This window comes from Hyla sarda, unplaced genomic scaffold (genome assembly GCF_029499605.1).
Source record: "Hyla sarda isolate aHylSar1 unplaced genomic scaffold, aHylSar1.hap1 scaffold_71, whole genome shotgun sequence".
NCBI classification, from domain to species: Eukaryota; Metazoa; Chordata; class Amphibia; order Anura; family Hylidae; genus Hyla; species Hyla sarda.
In genome coordinates, this window is record NW_026610729.1 from 548,225 (window position 1) to 564,738 (window position 16,514).

The following is a 16,514-nucleotide window of genomic DNA, read 5'->3' on the forward strand; positions in this document are numbered from 1 at the left end:
CGCAAGGTTTTAGCTCCCCCCTGCCGTATGCGCTCCCGTATGGGAGAAAACGTAGTGTGAACCCACTCTCACTGTGTAGGGACAAGACACACCCCACCGGCAGGATGAATGGTAACATCCAGTTGTCCCATAGTTCCAGGAGGGATAACAAAAAAAATAAACTCACAACACATAATTCTAAGGAAATATGCCACAAAAAACTGTTTAAGGAATATAATGATTTACTACACATATGCCATTCCTTTTAGAACAGTGTTTTCCCGCCACGGTGCCTCCAGCTGTTGCAAAGCTACAGCTGCCAGCATTAGTGAACAGCCTGTGGCTGTCCGGGCATGCTGGGAGTTGTAGTTTTGCAACAGCTGGAAGCAGCCTGATTGGGAAACACTGCTTTAGAATATGAGGATAACCCATTTAAAGATAAACTCTAAATTATGCTAACATACTGACCTCTGACCTAAGAAGGAGGGGGGGCACAAAGTTATTCCAGTTATCCTAGCACAAAGGCGCCGGCCACCCTGCCGTGCGAAAAACTGACAGTGAAGGGAACACCATGCAAAAGGTAGAGGTATGTCCTCTCCATTGGGTACGTTCACACGAGGGGATTTACAGCGTATTTTACGCTGCGGATCCCCTGGTGAAGGCCCCGCTCTATGCTGTCTTTACATGTGCCTGCTTGTAGAGGCAATACACCACGACGAGCAGACACACTGCAGCGATGTGCGCGGCGTACTCGCACATCGCGGTCGCTCTCCCTGCTCTGAGCTAGGCAGAGAGCTCCCGCGATGTGAGAGCATACTGCAACTCGCACATCGCAGTGTCTCTGCTCATATTGCCGCTACGAGCAGGCACATGTAAAGACAGCATATAGCGGGCCTTCACCAGCGGATCCCCAGCGTAAAATACGCTGTAAATCCGCTCGTGTGAACGTACCCTTTCCCAGGATCAGTCCCTGAGGCAGTATTTTACAACAAGGGTGCCTCCAGCTGTTGCAAAACTACAACTTCCAGCATGCCCGGACAGCCGAAGGCTGTCCGGGCATGCTGGGAGTTGTAGTTTTGCAACAGCTGGAGGCACCCTAATTGGGAAACACTAAAATTTTCAGACGTTTCAGCAGTTTCCATCACTGTCTAATATGTAATCTGACCTGAATGCATCGTTCTGCTCAGGATCTCTATAGGGAACATATAGTAGTAAAGTGTTGCTATTTCCCTTATGACTATACAGACCTACCTGTTTGGAATGAATCTAAAAAGTAGGCCTGGATGCTTACCCCAATCCCCAAATGCTACCCAATAACACCAACTCTTCAGACTACGCAAGTCTAATAATATCTGGACAGAGCCTAGTATACAGTCTGATGGCAGATAAGGGAGGAATGAGAATTTACCTGTTCAAATATAACCGGACTGAAGTTTTCTCATTTATCTAATAATCTCAGTAAAGTACACAGCTGCCACTGGGGGGCAGCACAGGCCTAGATAGTTGTGATACTGACCTAGCCATGCTCCGCTCCCTGGCACAGTTCTTCACTGCCGCACTACTCACACACACAGAAGCGTCATCATGTTACCATGGAAACGTTTTAAAAGGTTTTTCACATCAGCCTATTTCTTGGGTCATGCGCTGATGGGGTAGGTGCAAGGGAAACACGATCTGTGTATTATTGCTTCCATTTTCACTAGCTATAGATCATTGTCACCTGTCACTTAATGCTTAGGTCCTACCTGATAGCGATACGACACCCATCAGCCCCTGCAACATGTCTGCTGTAGAAAATACCAGAATACGCTGAGGGTTTTCAGTGGAAAAAGTGCAGGCGGAAAATTCATCTCACAGTACGATAAAGTGGGTGAGATATTAAAGGAGTAGTCCAGTGGTGACCCAGTGGTGAACAACTTATCCCCCATCCTAAGGATAGGGGATAAGTTTGAGATTGCGGGGGGTCCGACCGCTGGGCCCCCCCGCGATCTCCTGTACGGAGCCCCGACAGCCCGCAGGAAGGGGGCGTGTCGACCTACGCACGAAGCGGCGGCCGACACGCCCCCTCAATACAACTCTATGGCAGAGCCGAAGCGCTGCCTTCGGCAATCTCCGGCTCTGCCATTGAGATGTATTGAGGGGGCGTGTCGGCCACCGCTTCGTGCAGGGGTCGACACTCGCTATCTGGCCGGAGAGCCTGGCCCCCCGTACAGAGAGATCGCAGGGGGCCCCAGCAGTCGGACCCCCCGCAATCTCAAACTTATCCCCTATCCTTAGGATAGGGGATAAGTTTTTCACCACTGGACTACTCTAACAAATTTCATCTACAAGTTGCAGGAATTTCAGCACATCAATTTACTTTTGAAGAAGGGGGGGGTCAAAATCTGCAATGAAATGTCTTGTTGTAGATATTGCTGTGGAAAAGCTTAAAACATTTGACATTTTAGACTTTCACATCAGAATCCACCACGAACCTGCGCCACAATAAAACTTGGTGCAAATTTCTTCTGCTGTGAATTTACATAAGAAAATGTTGTAAGTTTTCAGAGCGCAAATTCAGGCATAAAAACCACAGCATTTCCATCTGGCGCCTCAGTTCCATTAAGCAGCTTCTTCCAGGTTCCTGTGACAAGTCTTCTCAGGTTCGTGTAAAGAGTCTTCTCAGCAGGACCTGTCCGGTCAGCCTATCACTGGACACCACTGCCGCTAGGGACTGGCCAAGCGGGCAGGTCCTGTGGGGTCAATGTGTCACAGGAAGCAGCAGTGATAAGCAAGGACCAAGGGGTGTCAGAGCAACAGCAGCAGGGGGATCAGGGGAAGGGGAGTATGACTGTCATGACCCCAGCCATATGAAGAAAAAAATTAATAATTATGTCCATGGATAGCCAATTTATAAGGTATATTCACATATACAGCATCCAGTGCGGGATTTGAAGCTGCAGATTTTATGCTGCAGAGTTCAACGTAAACTAATTGGATGAACACAGCATCAAATCTGTAACATCAAATCATGTACTGGATACTTTACGTGTGAACAAGCCCTATAAAAGTGTTATCTGGGGACCTCATTTTTTAAAAATTCTTTATATATATGGCTGGAGCTGAAAAGTCGTCCTACTACAATTCCCCTGATCCCCTGCAGTTGGAACTCTGATACCTCTTCGTCTGTGCTCATCACTGCCACTTCACGTGACACACTGAATATGCGCAGGATATTGTAAGTGGGTTTACACTCTTTCACTGTACCAGACTATATTTTAGTATGATAGGATACACATTAAAAGGAGAAGTAACATGCATAAAAACGTATCCGCAGGGCCGGAGATAGCTGAATGACTCTCCTAGGGAGATATTTGGAGGGGATGTGTCGACCTCCACTTCGTGTGTGTGCGTGTGTGTGTGTGCGTACCCCGTGCCCTGGGAGAGCAGAAGGTCCGAGCGGTCACGCCCCGCCCCCCTCTTTACAACATATCTCCTGTATTCATTTCTGACCAAATTTCCTTGTATAAGCCATCTGACCCATCTGTGTCTAAAACTGGGATACACGAATATTTCAAAACATGCAGTCATGAAGTGGTTACTATTTTCTCTCTTAATGCAACACATAGGGTTTTTGGTAAAAGGATAAAGAGTGCTTTAAAAAAATTTTTTATATAACATACATATGCTTTTCTTAAAAATACATATTCTGTTTCTGCAAACATTCTAGGAATGATCACACTTATGAAGCAGCAGTGCCACCTCTGGTCACATGGTGTAAGGCGCAAGCAATAAATATAGGAGTGCGAAAAAAAGTTAAAACTTATTTTTAATGGTAGATTTAATTATGTAGTAACAGGATATAGTATAGTGATACTTTTTCCTATATGAGGGGGGGGGGGGGGGGGGGGAAGCCACTGCCAGATACCTCTAGGGCAGTGTTTTCCAACCAGGGTGCCTCCATCTGTTGCAAAACTACAACTCCCAGCATGCCCGGACAGTCAAAGGCTATCCGGGCATACTGGAAGTTATAGTTTAGCAACAGCTGGAGGCACCCTGGCTGGGAAGCACTCCTCTATGGCAACTGAAATTTAACATTTCCCCCCAGAAATTGTGTTATATATATATATGTGTATGTGTATGTGTATGTGTATGTGTATGTGTATATATATATATATATATATATATATATATATATATATATATATATATATATATATATAAAACTAATGCATATAGGCAGTTTTAGTCTGACCCTATGCCAGTGTTTGCCAACCGGGGTGCCTCCGGGTATTGCAAAACTACAACTCCCAGCATGCCTGGACAGCCAAAGGCTGTCCAGGCATGCTGGGAGTTGTAGTTTTGCAACATCTGGAGGCACCCTGGTTGGGAAACACTGTCTTATGCCACCTTACCTGGTATTGCACAGTGGCTGCATTATTTAACAGCTCAACCATACAGACCGCAGAACCTGGTTCAGACGCTGAGCCCCTTTATTGTAAAGAACGTCAGAGGCCTATATCAAGCATGATATCCTTCTCTAGTCTACAGCATCCAATGAACCATTGGTCTAATATCCAAAATCACAAGCCTCAATGTACTTCTGTATGAAATCTAAGGTATACAGGACTACAGTAGGCCCCAAAAGTCAACCAATATTTTATTAAAACTCAAGAATTTATATGGAGCCATAAAATGGTCCATTATGAAAGGTTTCCATCTTGATTATTCGGGATTCCACCAAAATTTGCAGAAAGTCAAATTTATCGTCCCTTGAGTACACCAAAGTATTCTCACATAATACAAACTGACCCCCATAGCACAATTTAGTCAATCTTAGGCTGCATTCACACCTCGTTTTCAGCCTACGGTTGCCGGATCCGACTGGGGGAGGGGAAAACCGGCACTGAAATCAGCTTACTTTAATGAGCCGACCAGAGTCAAATGGTGACTCCGGTCGGCTCATTTTTGACCCGTATTCGGTTTTGTGACCGGACCTAAAACCGTAGTATACTACGGTTTTAGGTCCGGTCACAAAACCGGATAAGGGTCAAAGATGAGCCGACCGGAGTCACCGTTTGACTCTGGTCGGTTCATTAAAGTAAATGGATTTCATCGCCGGTGCGGCTGGGGTACGGAAGCACCCGGTTTTCCCCTCCGGTCGGCTTATTTTTGGGGTATGGGAGTGCCCGGTTTTCCCCTCCGGTCGGCTCATTTTTGACCCGTATGCGGTTTTGTGACCGGACCTAAAACCGTAGTATACTACGGTTTTAGGTCCGGTCACAAAACCGGATAAGGGTCAAAGATGAGCCGACCGGAGTCACTGTTTGACTCTGGTTGGCTCATTAAAGTAAATGGATCTCAGCGCCGGTCCGGCTGGGGTACGGGAGCGCCCGGTTTTCCCCTCCCCCAGCCGGATCCGGCAACCGTAGGCTGAAAATGATGTGTGAATGCAGCCTTACATGGGTACTCCGGTACAGAATATCCTATCCCATATCCACATGATAAGGGATAAGTGTCCGATTGCGCGGTGTCCAACCGCTGGTGTATCTCCAACTCTACCATAGAGATACATGGAGGATCATGTCAGCCACCACTTTGTGCCGTGGTCGACAATAATCTGTGCATGAAGAGAGCCGCGGTGCCGGATAGGAGATCATGAGGGTCCCAGAAGTCGGACCCCCTTGATCAGACAATGCCCTCAGGGGCACGTTGGCTAAATCCACCTATTTGAGAAGGGCTGGACGATCATCTACTGTTGGGTGATGGGCTAAGCTGACACCATGAGTCTGCCAGCAGCTTGCAACCCCCTATACTAAACACATAAACCGGTCAGTCATCTATATGTGTAAAGGGATGGGAAGAGACAGTTTTCGGTTGTATGGCCAGCTTCAAGGCAACTGCCCTACTGGTTCCAAAATTCCTCAATACCCATCAATTCTACTGCCCAAGGGTATGGCAGTGCTGGAAGATATTGGCTATTTATTTTTTACTATTCCTGGATGATCCTTTTAAGGGCACAAATATATTGCTCCACAGCAGCAGAAGTTTCTTCAGAATTTATTACTGAACAAACAAATAGAGAGAAAAAAATTTTAATAAAAAAAATATAAAAAGCTGGGTGAAGGAAAAAGCGTCCAGAAGACTAATTATAATCCTCCCTCAATGACAGGGCACCTCGCTGGCATCAGCAGTTCCTATGGTGCCACATCCCTCCATCACCCCGACACCTTACGCAGCAGATCTCCCCTGCCCAATTATGTGTTTAGAGATTGCACCGTGTACGAGATGTATGTCTAACCAAATGAAACAGCCCTTCATTTCTTCAAGGGTTCGGGGCTGTGACAGAAGATATTAAGCTGTTTGATGCTTACTATGATGACTATATAGATTTTTAGAATACAATATCCCTGTAATTGTTTAAAAAAAAAATAATAATTATCTGCTGGTAATGTGAAAAACAAGAGAAAAATGTTAATTGAATCCAATATGCAAATAAAAGGGAGGCAGAAAATAGAAAACGTTATATCTATAATTAGAGATGAGCGAACTTACAGTAAATTCGATTCGTCACGAACTTTTCGACTGGGCGGTTGCTGACTTTTCCTGCATAAATTAGTTCAGCTTTCCGTTGCTCCGGTGGGCTGGAAAAGGTGGATACAGTCCTAGGAAAGAGTCTCCTAGGACTGTATACACCTTTTCCAGCCCACCGGAGCATCTGAAAGCTGAACTTATTTATGCAGAAAAAGTCATCAACTGCCGAGCCGAGAAGTTTGTGACGAATCGAGTTTACTGCAAGTTCGCTCATCTCTATAATGTTAAAAAATAAAAAAAAGTTAATATGCTATACCAGTGTTTCCCCAACCAGGGTGCCTCCAGCTGTTGCAAAACTACAACTCCCAGCATGCCCGGACAGCCGTTGGCTGTCCGGGCATGCTGGGAGTTGTAGGTTTGCAACAGCTGGAGGCACCCTGGTTGGGAAACAGTGTGCTAAACTATAAAAATAAGATCATTAACTTATACACAAGTGTGTTTTGTGCCATTCTTGTTATGCGCCTCAGTAGAACCTGATGAAACCAATTTAAAGGGATACTCTTTTTTTATTTTTATTTTTTTTAATCAACTGGTGTCAGAAAGTTAAACAGATTTGTAAATCACTTCTATTAAAAAATCTTAATCCTTCCAGTACTTTTTAGGGGCTGTATACTAAAGAGAAATCCAAAAAAGAAATGCATTTCCTCTGATGTTATGACCACAGTGCTCTCTGCTGACCTCTGCTGTTCATTTTAGGAACTGTCCAGAGTAGGAGAAAATCTCCATACCGTTTATGCAATACGGTTCCTGTATCAGGTTGTATACAAAAAAGCGTACGTCTCAAAACCGGACCAAACCATATACAACCGTATATACCTCTGTACGGTTTTAAACTGTTTACGGTTTGAAAACTGATGTCCTGTTGCATATGGTTTAATACTTTTTTTTTTTTTTTTTAAAGAAAAAAAACAGTTACTGTTTAATGTTTGTCATTATTTAAAGTTCTTCTTGTTCTATTTGTAGGAAGAACTTTCGGCGTGCACTTCACATGTGTAAACTGCAAAACCGTATTGTGCACACCGGATGGAACCGTACACACATACGGGTTGTATCTGTTTTTTTTACCTGGACATAAAACCGTAGTAGACTACGGTTTTGTGTACAGGACAAAAAAATGATAAAACCGTAAATGATGCAAAACTTTCACAAACGGATGCTACATTTGGCATACAGTTTTCAATGACATGTCTTTACATACAGTTTCCAATACGGTTCCATACGGTTTTTACACTGAAACCAGATACAGGAACAGTGTTGCAAAAAGGAGATGTGAATGCAGCTTAAAGGGGTTACCCAGGAAAAAACTTTTTTTATATATATCAACTGGCTCCAGAAAGTTAAACAGATTTGTAAATTACTTCTATTAAAAAATCTTAATCCTCTCAGTACTTGTGAGCTCTCGGGAACCGCCCAGTTTAGAAGAGGTTTACTATGGGAATTTGCGTCTAAACTGGGCGTTTCCCGAGACACGTGTCATCAGAGATTACTTAGACAGAAAAGAACAACCTTAACTTCAGAAGCTCATAAGTACCTGTTTAACTTTCTGGAACCAGTTGATATATATAAAAAAGTTTTTTCCTGGATAACCCCTTTAAGTCAATGGGGTCTGTCAAGGGTCAGGATCTGTTCATAATGGAAACCACAACAAAAGATGTAATGAATGTACAATATAGGACTCTCAATTTTTTACACCCAAGCCAGTAAAAACTTGAATAATGTTTCTACATTAAGGGGCTGAATCTATGCTTGTTGTCACTGAATGGAACATTGTGTACAAGGCCAAAAACCTACACATATTTACTTCTTAGGACATGATAAATGTCATAGATGGGACCTGCCTCCGAGATTCAGAGCCATTTAGAAAAATGTACTATTGTTATGGCGAGCCTGGTGGATCCAGTTATTATCTAGCAGTCATTTATTTGAATTGCCTGCCTGAAATATAAAACCTATTAGAAGTAAACAAATATTTGTAAGAAATGTAGCAAGGGCAGAGCGTGACGTCACGATACTCCGGCCTCGTGGTCATCTTGCGGCAGATTCTGAGCTGGCAGCGTGGCGTGCAGCTCCCCGAGGTGGGTGTTAAATGCACGATTGCGGGGTTCCCCAGCGGTGGGACCCCTGCGGTCAGACATCTTATCCCCTATCCTTTGGATAGGGGAAAGGATATCTTAGGGCCGGAGTACCCCTTTAAATGGGTTATTCAGGAAAAAAACTTTTATATATCAACTGGCTCCAGAAAGTTAAACAGATTTGTAAATTACTTCTATTAAAAATCCTTTCAGTACTTATGAGCTACTGAAGTTGAGTTGTTCTTTTCTGTCTAAGTGCTCTCTGATGACGTGTCTCGGGTACTGTCCAGAGTAGAAGCAAATCCCCATAGCAAACCTTTTCTACACAGTGCAGTTCCCTAGACAAGCAGAGATGTCAGCAGAGAGCACTGTTGCCAGACAGAAAAGAACAACTCAACTCCAGCAGATGAAATATTGGAAGGATTGAGATTTTTTAATAGAAGTAATTTACAAATCTGTTTAACTTTCTGGAGCCAGTTGATATAAAAAAAAAAAAAAAAAAGTTTTTTTCTGAAATGCCCTTTTAACCCCTTAACAACAATGGATGTAAATTTAAGTCATGGTGCCGTGGTACTTAATGCACCATGATGTATATTTACGCTCCACCATGACCGTGAGCACCGGACCAATGTTCGCGTAATGGCAGACCTCAGCGATCGTGCGCATGTCCAACATTAATCCCTCAGATGCCATGATCAATACTGATCACAGCATCTGCGGCAGTGTGGTACTTTAAATGGATGATCGGATCGCCCATAGAGCTGCCGCGGGGATCCAGTCATCCATAATGGCAGACGGAGGTACCTTCACCCTTCTCCAAGGGTCTCCTGTTCTGGTCTTAGATCGAGCAGACCAGAGAAGAAGATGACCGATAATACTGATCAGTGCTATGTCCTATGCATGGCACTGAACAGTATTAATCAAATGATTGCTATAAATAGTCCCCTATGGGAACTACTGAAGTGTAAAAAAAATAATAATTTAGAAAAATCCCCTCCCCCAATAAAAACGTAAAGCATTTGTTTTTCCCAATTTACCCCCCAAAAAGCATTAAAAAGATAATTAATAAACATATTTGGTATTGCCTCGTGCGTAAGTGTCTGAATTATCAAAATATATTGTTAATTATTCCATGTGGTGAACAGCGTAAACAATTTTTTTTTTTAAAAAAGGCCAAAATTGCTGCATTTGTCACATTTTATTCCATATATATAAAAAAAAAATTATAAAAAAGTTAAACCTAAGCAAAAGTGGTAACGATTAAAACTACAGATCACATCGCAAAAAATTAGCCCTCATACCACTCCGTATACGGAAAAATTAGACAGTTATAGGTGGTCAAAATAGGGCAATTTCAAACATACTAATTTTGTTAAAATAGCTTAAGTTTTTTATTTTTTTTTATTTTTTTTTTTAAGCGGTACAATTAAAGAAAAGTATCTAGCCATGGGTATCATTTTAATCATATTAACCTACAGAATAAAGAAAACATGTCATTTTTACCATAAAGTGTACAGCGTGAAAATAAAACCTTCCAAAATTTGCTAAATTGCGGTTTTCTTGCCAAATTCCCCACATAAATAATAATATTTTTTGGGTTGCTTTGTACATTTTATGATAAAATAAGTGATGTAATTACGAAGTTAAAGGGGTATTCCAGGCAAAACCTTTTTTTATGTATATCAACTGGCTCCGGAAAGATAAACAGATTTTTAAATTACTTCTATTAAAAAATCTTAATCCTTCCAATAGTTATTAGCTTCTGAAGTTTTCTATCTAACTGCTCAAGGATAATGTCACTTCCCAGGAGCTGTGCATGATGGGAGAATATCCCCATAGGAACTGCACAGCTCCCGGGACGTGAGTCATCAGAGACCAGTTAGACAGAAAACAACAACTCAACTTCAGAAGCTAATAACTATTGGAAGGATTAAGATTTTTTAATAGAAGTAATTTACAAATCTGTTTAACTTTCCGGAGCCAGTTGATATATAAAAAAAGGTTTTGGCCTGGAATACCCCTTTAAATTGGTGACGAAAAAAACAAGTCCTCATATGGGTCAGTGGATGGAAATATAAAAGTTATGATTTTTAGAAGGCGAGGAGCAAAAAAAACCAAAATGCTAAAATTGGCCTGTTCCTTAAGGGGGTTAAGTTAGATATAGGTTTGCATATGCCAAAATTGTTTTCAGACAATTTCTTCTATCCATACATATAAAAGATATAATATATATAAAAAGAAATTTATGGTATACACCAGTGGTCTTCAACCTGCGAACCTCCAGATGTTTCAAAACTACAACTCCCAGCATGCCCGGACAGCCGATGGCTGTCCGGGCATGCTGGGAGTTGTAGTTTTGCAACATCTGGAGGTCCGCAGGTTGAAGACCACTGGTAAACACAAATGATCATTTATGGTGATTTACAAACCCGCATTACACCACAAGAGCATCGCACGTCTGAAAGAATTACTTGTTAAGTTGTGCAACAGCAACACCTAGTGGACAAAAGGGATAAAGCGAAGCTGGAAGACCAAAACCATAATATTGAGTTGCCCAACTTGTGGATCTCCAGCTGTTGCAAAACTACAACAGCGGAGGAGTGTGAATGCAATTTCCATTTAACTATATGGAGCCTGGACATCTTTTGACATATGGAGGAGAGCTCAAGGACCCCCAACCATCATGTTTTTACAGCATATATTGGAAAATAAATCTACTACAGATATTTAATGGCTCATATTTGACCTCGAACTAAGTATTTACTTACCCATGGTAACATAAGGAAGCTTGTCGGTAGATCCATGGGGATATATGCTGTACAGATGGGGGCCAGTACAATCCACACCTCCTAATACAAGGGCAGCACCGATGTAGCCTTGGTACCTGTCAGAAGATATGAATTTAAGTGGTTAAAGAATACCATCAAGTCATTATAATATACAGAAGACTTCCATTGTTTCCATTCCATATATAGTATCCCATATTTATCGTATATGGGGTACACATTCTATAAAATCTGAGCGCACAAACCATACCATTTAATTTAAAAAGCAAGATCACCTAGGGTTAAGTCTACGTCAGTGTATTCCAAACAGTGTGTCTCCAGCTGTTGCTAAATGACAACTCAGCCTTTGGCTCTCTGGGCATGCTGGGAGTTGTAGTTTTGCAATAGCTGTGGACATTGTCCAGAGGAAAAATTGCGGAGTTGCCCATAGTAACCAATCAGATCACTTCTTTCTTTCATTTTTCAGAGGCCTTTTTAAAAAAACAATGAAACTATCTGATTGGTTGCAAGTGGCATCTCGGCAACATTTCCTCCGGACAGGTTTTGATAAATCTCCCCCATTCTGTTTAGAAAACACTGGTCTAGGTTAATGGGGCTGCAGAAAGGATTTATCCAGTGTGATATATGGATGCTCCTGTTTCAGTCTAAGGAAGTACAAATTACAAATATGAGCACCAGAATTCAAACCACAACAACTTGAGAAACACTCCAGAAAGCACATACAAATATATGTATTATATATCAATGTCAACCAGCATGACATAAAAAAATGCTGTCGCCATGTTAAGTGTCCAGGAGGTGGGATCTTCTGGTTGGACAGATCTCCAAGTTTTCCCTGGCCCCTCCTCTTAGCAATGATTGACAGATCTAGTGTCCAATCAACAGACTGCAAATGCTGTCACTCAGATCTGAGGTGAGGGGACACGGGAAGCTCTTAAAAGCAGTACTCCGGTGCTCTGAGCCGGAAATCATGATCTTGACATCACGACCACGCCCCTTGGTGATGTCACCCCCCCTCCATTATGTCTATGGTAGGGGGCGTGTCGCCCCTCCCATAGACATGGAGGGGGTGTGGCGTGACGTCACCAGGGGGAATGGCCATGACATCACTGCCGTTCTAAACAAATGCTGGGTGCTGCAGGAGATAGCAGGGGGCCAAAGCAGCGGGACCCCTGCAATCAGACATCTTATCTTATCCCCTACCCTTTTAATACAGAGATCCAGACACCTGTCCAAATGAGCTGACCTCCTTGGTAATTGCTGTGGTGGTGAAAACAATATTAAACAGCGTTTTTCTCAGTCATGTAAGTTGCATGACAAACAGCGGGTATCCTTACACCCCAACACACACCTTTGCATTGGGAAGGGTTAGGCAACCTTCAGCACTGCAGAGGTTTTGGACTACATCTCCCATTATGCTCTTACAGCCAAAATGCTGACAAAGCATCATGGGATATGTAGTCCAAAACATCTGCAGCACTGAAGGTTGCCTGTGCCTGGTATAGTGTTATCTGCAGTTTTGAATGCTTAAAATTGCTTTCTAATTGAGGAACCCTTTTTGTTAGGTCCCTAAAGATCACAGCACTCATGTAAATAGTCGTGGACAAAAATGTAAGACTGACAAAAATTTTGCTGTTAGTGTTTTTAGGTGTTTTACTCAGATGTTTCTATGGTTACTGAAGTGCAATTCTAAGCATTTCATAAGTTTACTTTTTATTTTTGACAGATACATCAAGATAATGCAAAGACTATTTACAGTGTTGACCCTTCTTTTTGAAGACTTCTGCAATTCACCCTGACATGCCGGATATCATCTTCTAGGCCAAATCCTACATGATGGGAACCTGTTCTTACATCATCCTTGCTTGGAGTTAGTGCTGGGTGGTATGACCACATAATGTGTGTATCACGGTATTTTTTAAACTTTTGCGGTTCCACAGTATATAAACAGAATTTCCTAGCCCCTCCCCCCCATATTAATTATCAGTCCACATCCCCATTGGGGTAAATACTCCCATATCACCTGCATGTGCTGCCCTCCTCATCCTGTTTGTTGCGGCCGCCGGCGCCGACACTCTCTATACTGTGCGGTATCCCTATGCCCGGGCTGCAAAAGGTGAACAAAATAAACTAAGGCACGTACATCGGCCTTACGCTGGGGACGGGAACGTCAGAGCTGTCAGCCTATCCCTGGCCGCAGCGATGTTCCGCCTCAGCCGGTGATAGGCTGAGCCCACTGTCATGTAAGAAGCCGGCTTCTGACATGACAGTGGGCTCAGCCTATCACCGGCCGAGGCGGAACATCACTGCGGCCGGTGATAGGCTGATGGCTGTCCGACGTTCCCGTCCCCAGAAAACAAGTGAGGCCGGTACCGGACCAACGGGAGGTGAGTTAAAGTTTATTTTGTTTATTTTTTGCAGCCCGGGCATAGCGTACAGTATAGAGCAGTGGTCTCCAACCTGCGGCCTCCATCATGCCGGAACAAGCAGTGTTCCTCACCAAAATTGCTCCAGCAAAACTACAACTCCCAGCATGCCCTGCCAACCTGCTGCTGAAACAGTAATCCCCCCCAATCTGTTGCAAGACTACAAAACAAACTATTCTAGCAAGCCTAGACAGCCTGCTGCTGCCAGTGCATGCTGGGGGTTGTAGTCTTGCAACAGCTGGAGAGTCCAGTTTGGGGGACTCAGCACTAGCGCCCACAATGGCTCTTTATTTTACTCCATCCAACAACTTTTCCTCTTATCCGACAGCTGTAAGGTTACAGTGCGTATAAAGATGTACACCGACAGCCCTCCTGACTAAATGAGACGGGAGCTTTAACTTTCTAAAGCGGCTTTCTGATCTGTGTAAACGGCACAAAGCTCCCTTTTATTTGACACCTTTTTACAAAACTTGCTAAAACTAAAAGTAGTCCACTGTAATTGATTTGAGAAAGTCTGATGCTTGACACTAAGCCAGAGGCAGAAACCCAGATCTCCTTTCCTTAAAACTTTAAAATGATGTACACTCTCCTATTTGCTTTCACGCGGTGATGTATGGCGTCTGCCTAGAGCTGCTGAAAATTCCTTGCAGAATTAAACTGTTCCGCTGCTACGATTGGTATAAATATTTCATGGTGGAGCTGCCATGCAGAGCCCCTCGCCTGCTTGCTTTTTCCTTGTCAGACAAATGAACACAATGAGAAGCGATTCAATCTCGGGCGCAGACAACTTCACGTTCCTGTAAAGTAAAGCTTTAGAACAATGGCTGACAGGACAGAGCCCGGAGAATTGGAAACAATATCGTTTGTCAACACAGTGTGAGTATTGTCTTCTGTTCGGTGGGGTCTAAGCTGCTCTCCCCACTGGTTGTCAACTAGATGCTTTATGAAGTGCTACTTGTACAAGCTTCCGGCACGCTGCCATTGTTCCATCCTGCTTAGCCCGCAGAGCTCGACGTCCAGCAATAAAGCACAAGTGACCAATAGTAATAAGTGACATTACTACCAAAATAACCAATACAAGTTAGGTGACACCATGACAGTCTTATGCCTTTTGGCTGTCTGGGCATGCTGGGAGTTGTAGGCAGTCTGGTTGGGCAACACTGCTTTGGCCTATGGGTCAACAGATTTCACCTGGGGTCACACCAGCAAGAACATAATCCTTATTGTGCGCAGTGCTGGAAACCATATCTCCAGATGGTTAAAGGTACATTGGAGAGGGTCCAGAGGGGTGGACTAAACTAGTACATGGGTTGCAAAATAAAACTTACCATGAAAGGTTAAAGGGGTATTCCGGCATTATACATCTTATCCTTTGGATAAGGGATAAGGTGTATGATCGCTGGGGACACATTTATCTCAGTGCAGCCGAGGCGCCGCCTCAGAGACAGGGACGTGACGGCCACGCCCCTCCATTCATGTCCTCGCCCCCTCCCATAGACATGAGTGGAGGTGGCTGTGACATCACTAGAGGGAACAGCCATGACGTCACTTCCCCGTCTCGGAGACAGCGCCCGTCACAGTATGTCGGGGGCTGCACATAGATCGCGGGGATCCACAGCGGCGGGACCCCTGCGATCATACATCTTATCCCCTATCCCCCCCCCTTCCGGTGCGGGGACCAGGACCGGCGGCTGACAGGAGGCGGCAGGCAATTGGAAGCATCCAAGTGGCGGCGGTGTCAGATGCAGCTGTGAAGATCGCCGTAAAGTGATCTTCACTGCTGCTTCTAGGAGTTTCAAAACTACAACTTCCAGCATGCCCAGACAGCATTTGTCTGTCTGGGTCTGTCTGGGCATGCTGGGAGTTGTAGTTTTGCAACATCTGGAGGGCCACAGTTTGGAGACCACTGTCCTTCCAGATGTTGCAAAACTACAACTCTCAGCATGCCCAGACAGTCCGTCCAGGAATGCTGGGAGTTGTAGTTCTGCAGAATACAACTCCCAGCATGCCTGGACAGTCAGTGCATACTGGGAGTTGTAGTTTTGCAACATCTGGAAGGGCACTGTTTGGAGACCACTATACAGAGGTGTCCAAACTGTAGCGCTCCAGATGTCAATACAAAGCATGCCGAGACTGTCCATGCATTCTGGGAGTTGTAGTTTGGCAACATCTGGAGGGCCACAGTTTGGAGACTACTACACAGTGGTTTTGCAACAACTGGAGGCACACTGGTTGGGAAACATTGTCTGTTACCTAACTCAGTGTTTCCCAATCAGTGTTTCCAAGTGTGCCTCAAGCTGTTGCATAACTACAACACCCAGCATGCACGGTCTGTCAGTGCATGCTGGAAGTTGTAGTTTTGCCCCCCCCCCTCCCCACGTGAATGTACAGGGTACATTCACATGGGCGGGGTTTACAGCAAGTTTCCCGCGGGACGTCTTGTACGTCGGTTTTTCCAAAATGGAGCCTCCAGCTGTTCCAAAATAACTCCTTATATTTCCGGAAAGCCATTGACTGTCCAGGCATGATGGGAGTTTTGTAACAGCTGGAGGCACCCTGTTTGGGGAAACTGACCTACAGTATTTTTGATGGAGGAGGCAAGTGTAATGCTTGCATCTGGGTACACCCCTATGAAAATCCCTAATTTAGGCCTCAAATGTGCATGGCGCTCTCTCACT

The 16,514-nt window shown here is 44.0% G+C and overlaps 1 protein-coding gene across 1 annotated transcript in view; it reads right to left on the reverse strand.

Moving 5' to 3' along the window:
- The window catches only part of LOC130344236 (proteasome subunit beta type-7-like), an 86,143-nt gene that overhangs the window by 48,886 nt on the left and 20,743 nt on the right, over positions 1 to 16,514 (reverse strand). Inside the window, exon 5 of the mRNA XM_056554411.1 lies at positions 11,393 to 11,508. Coding sequence (XP_056410386.1) covers positions 11,393 to 11,508 — 116 coding nt within the window. The remainder of the gene's footprint in view (positions 1 to 11,392; positions 11,509 to 16,514) is intronic.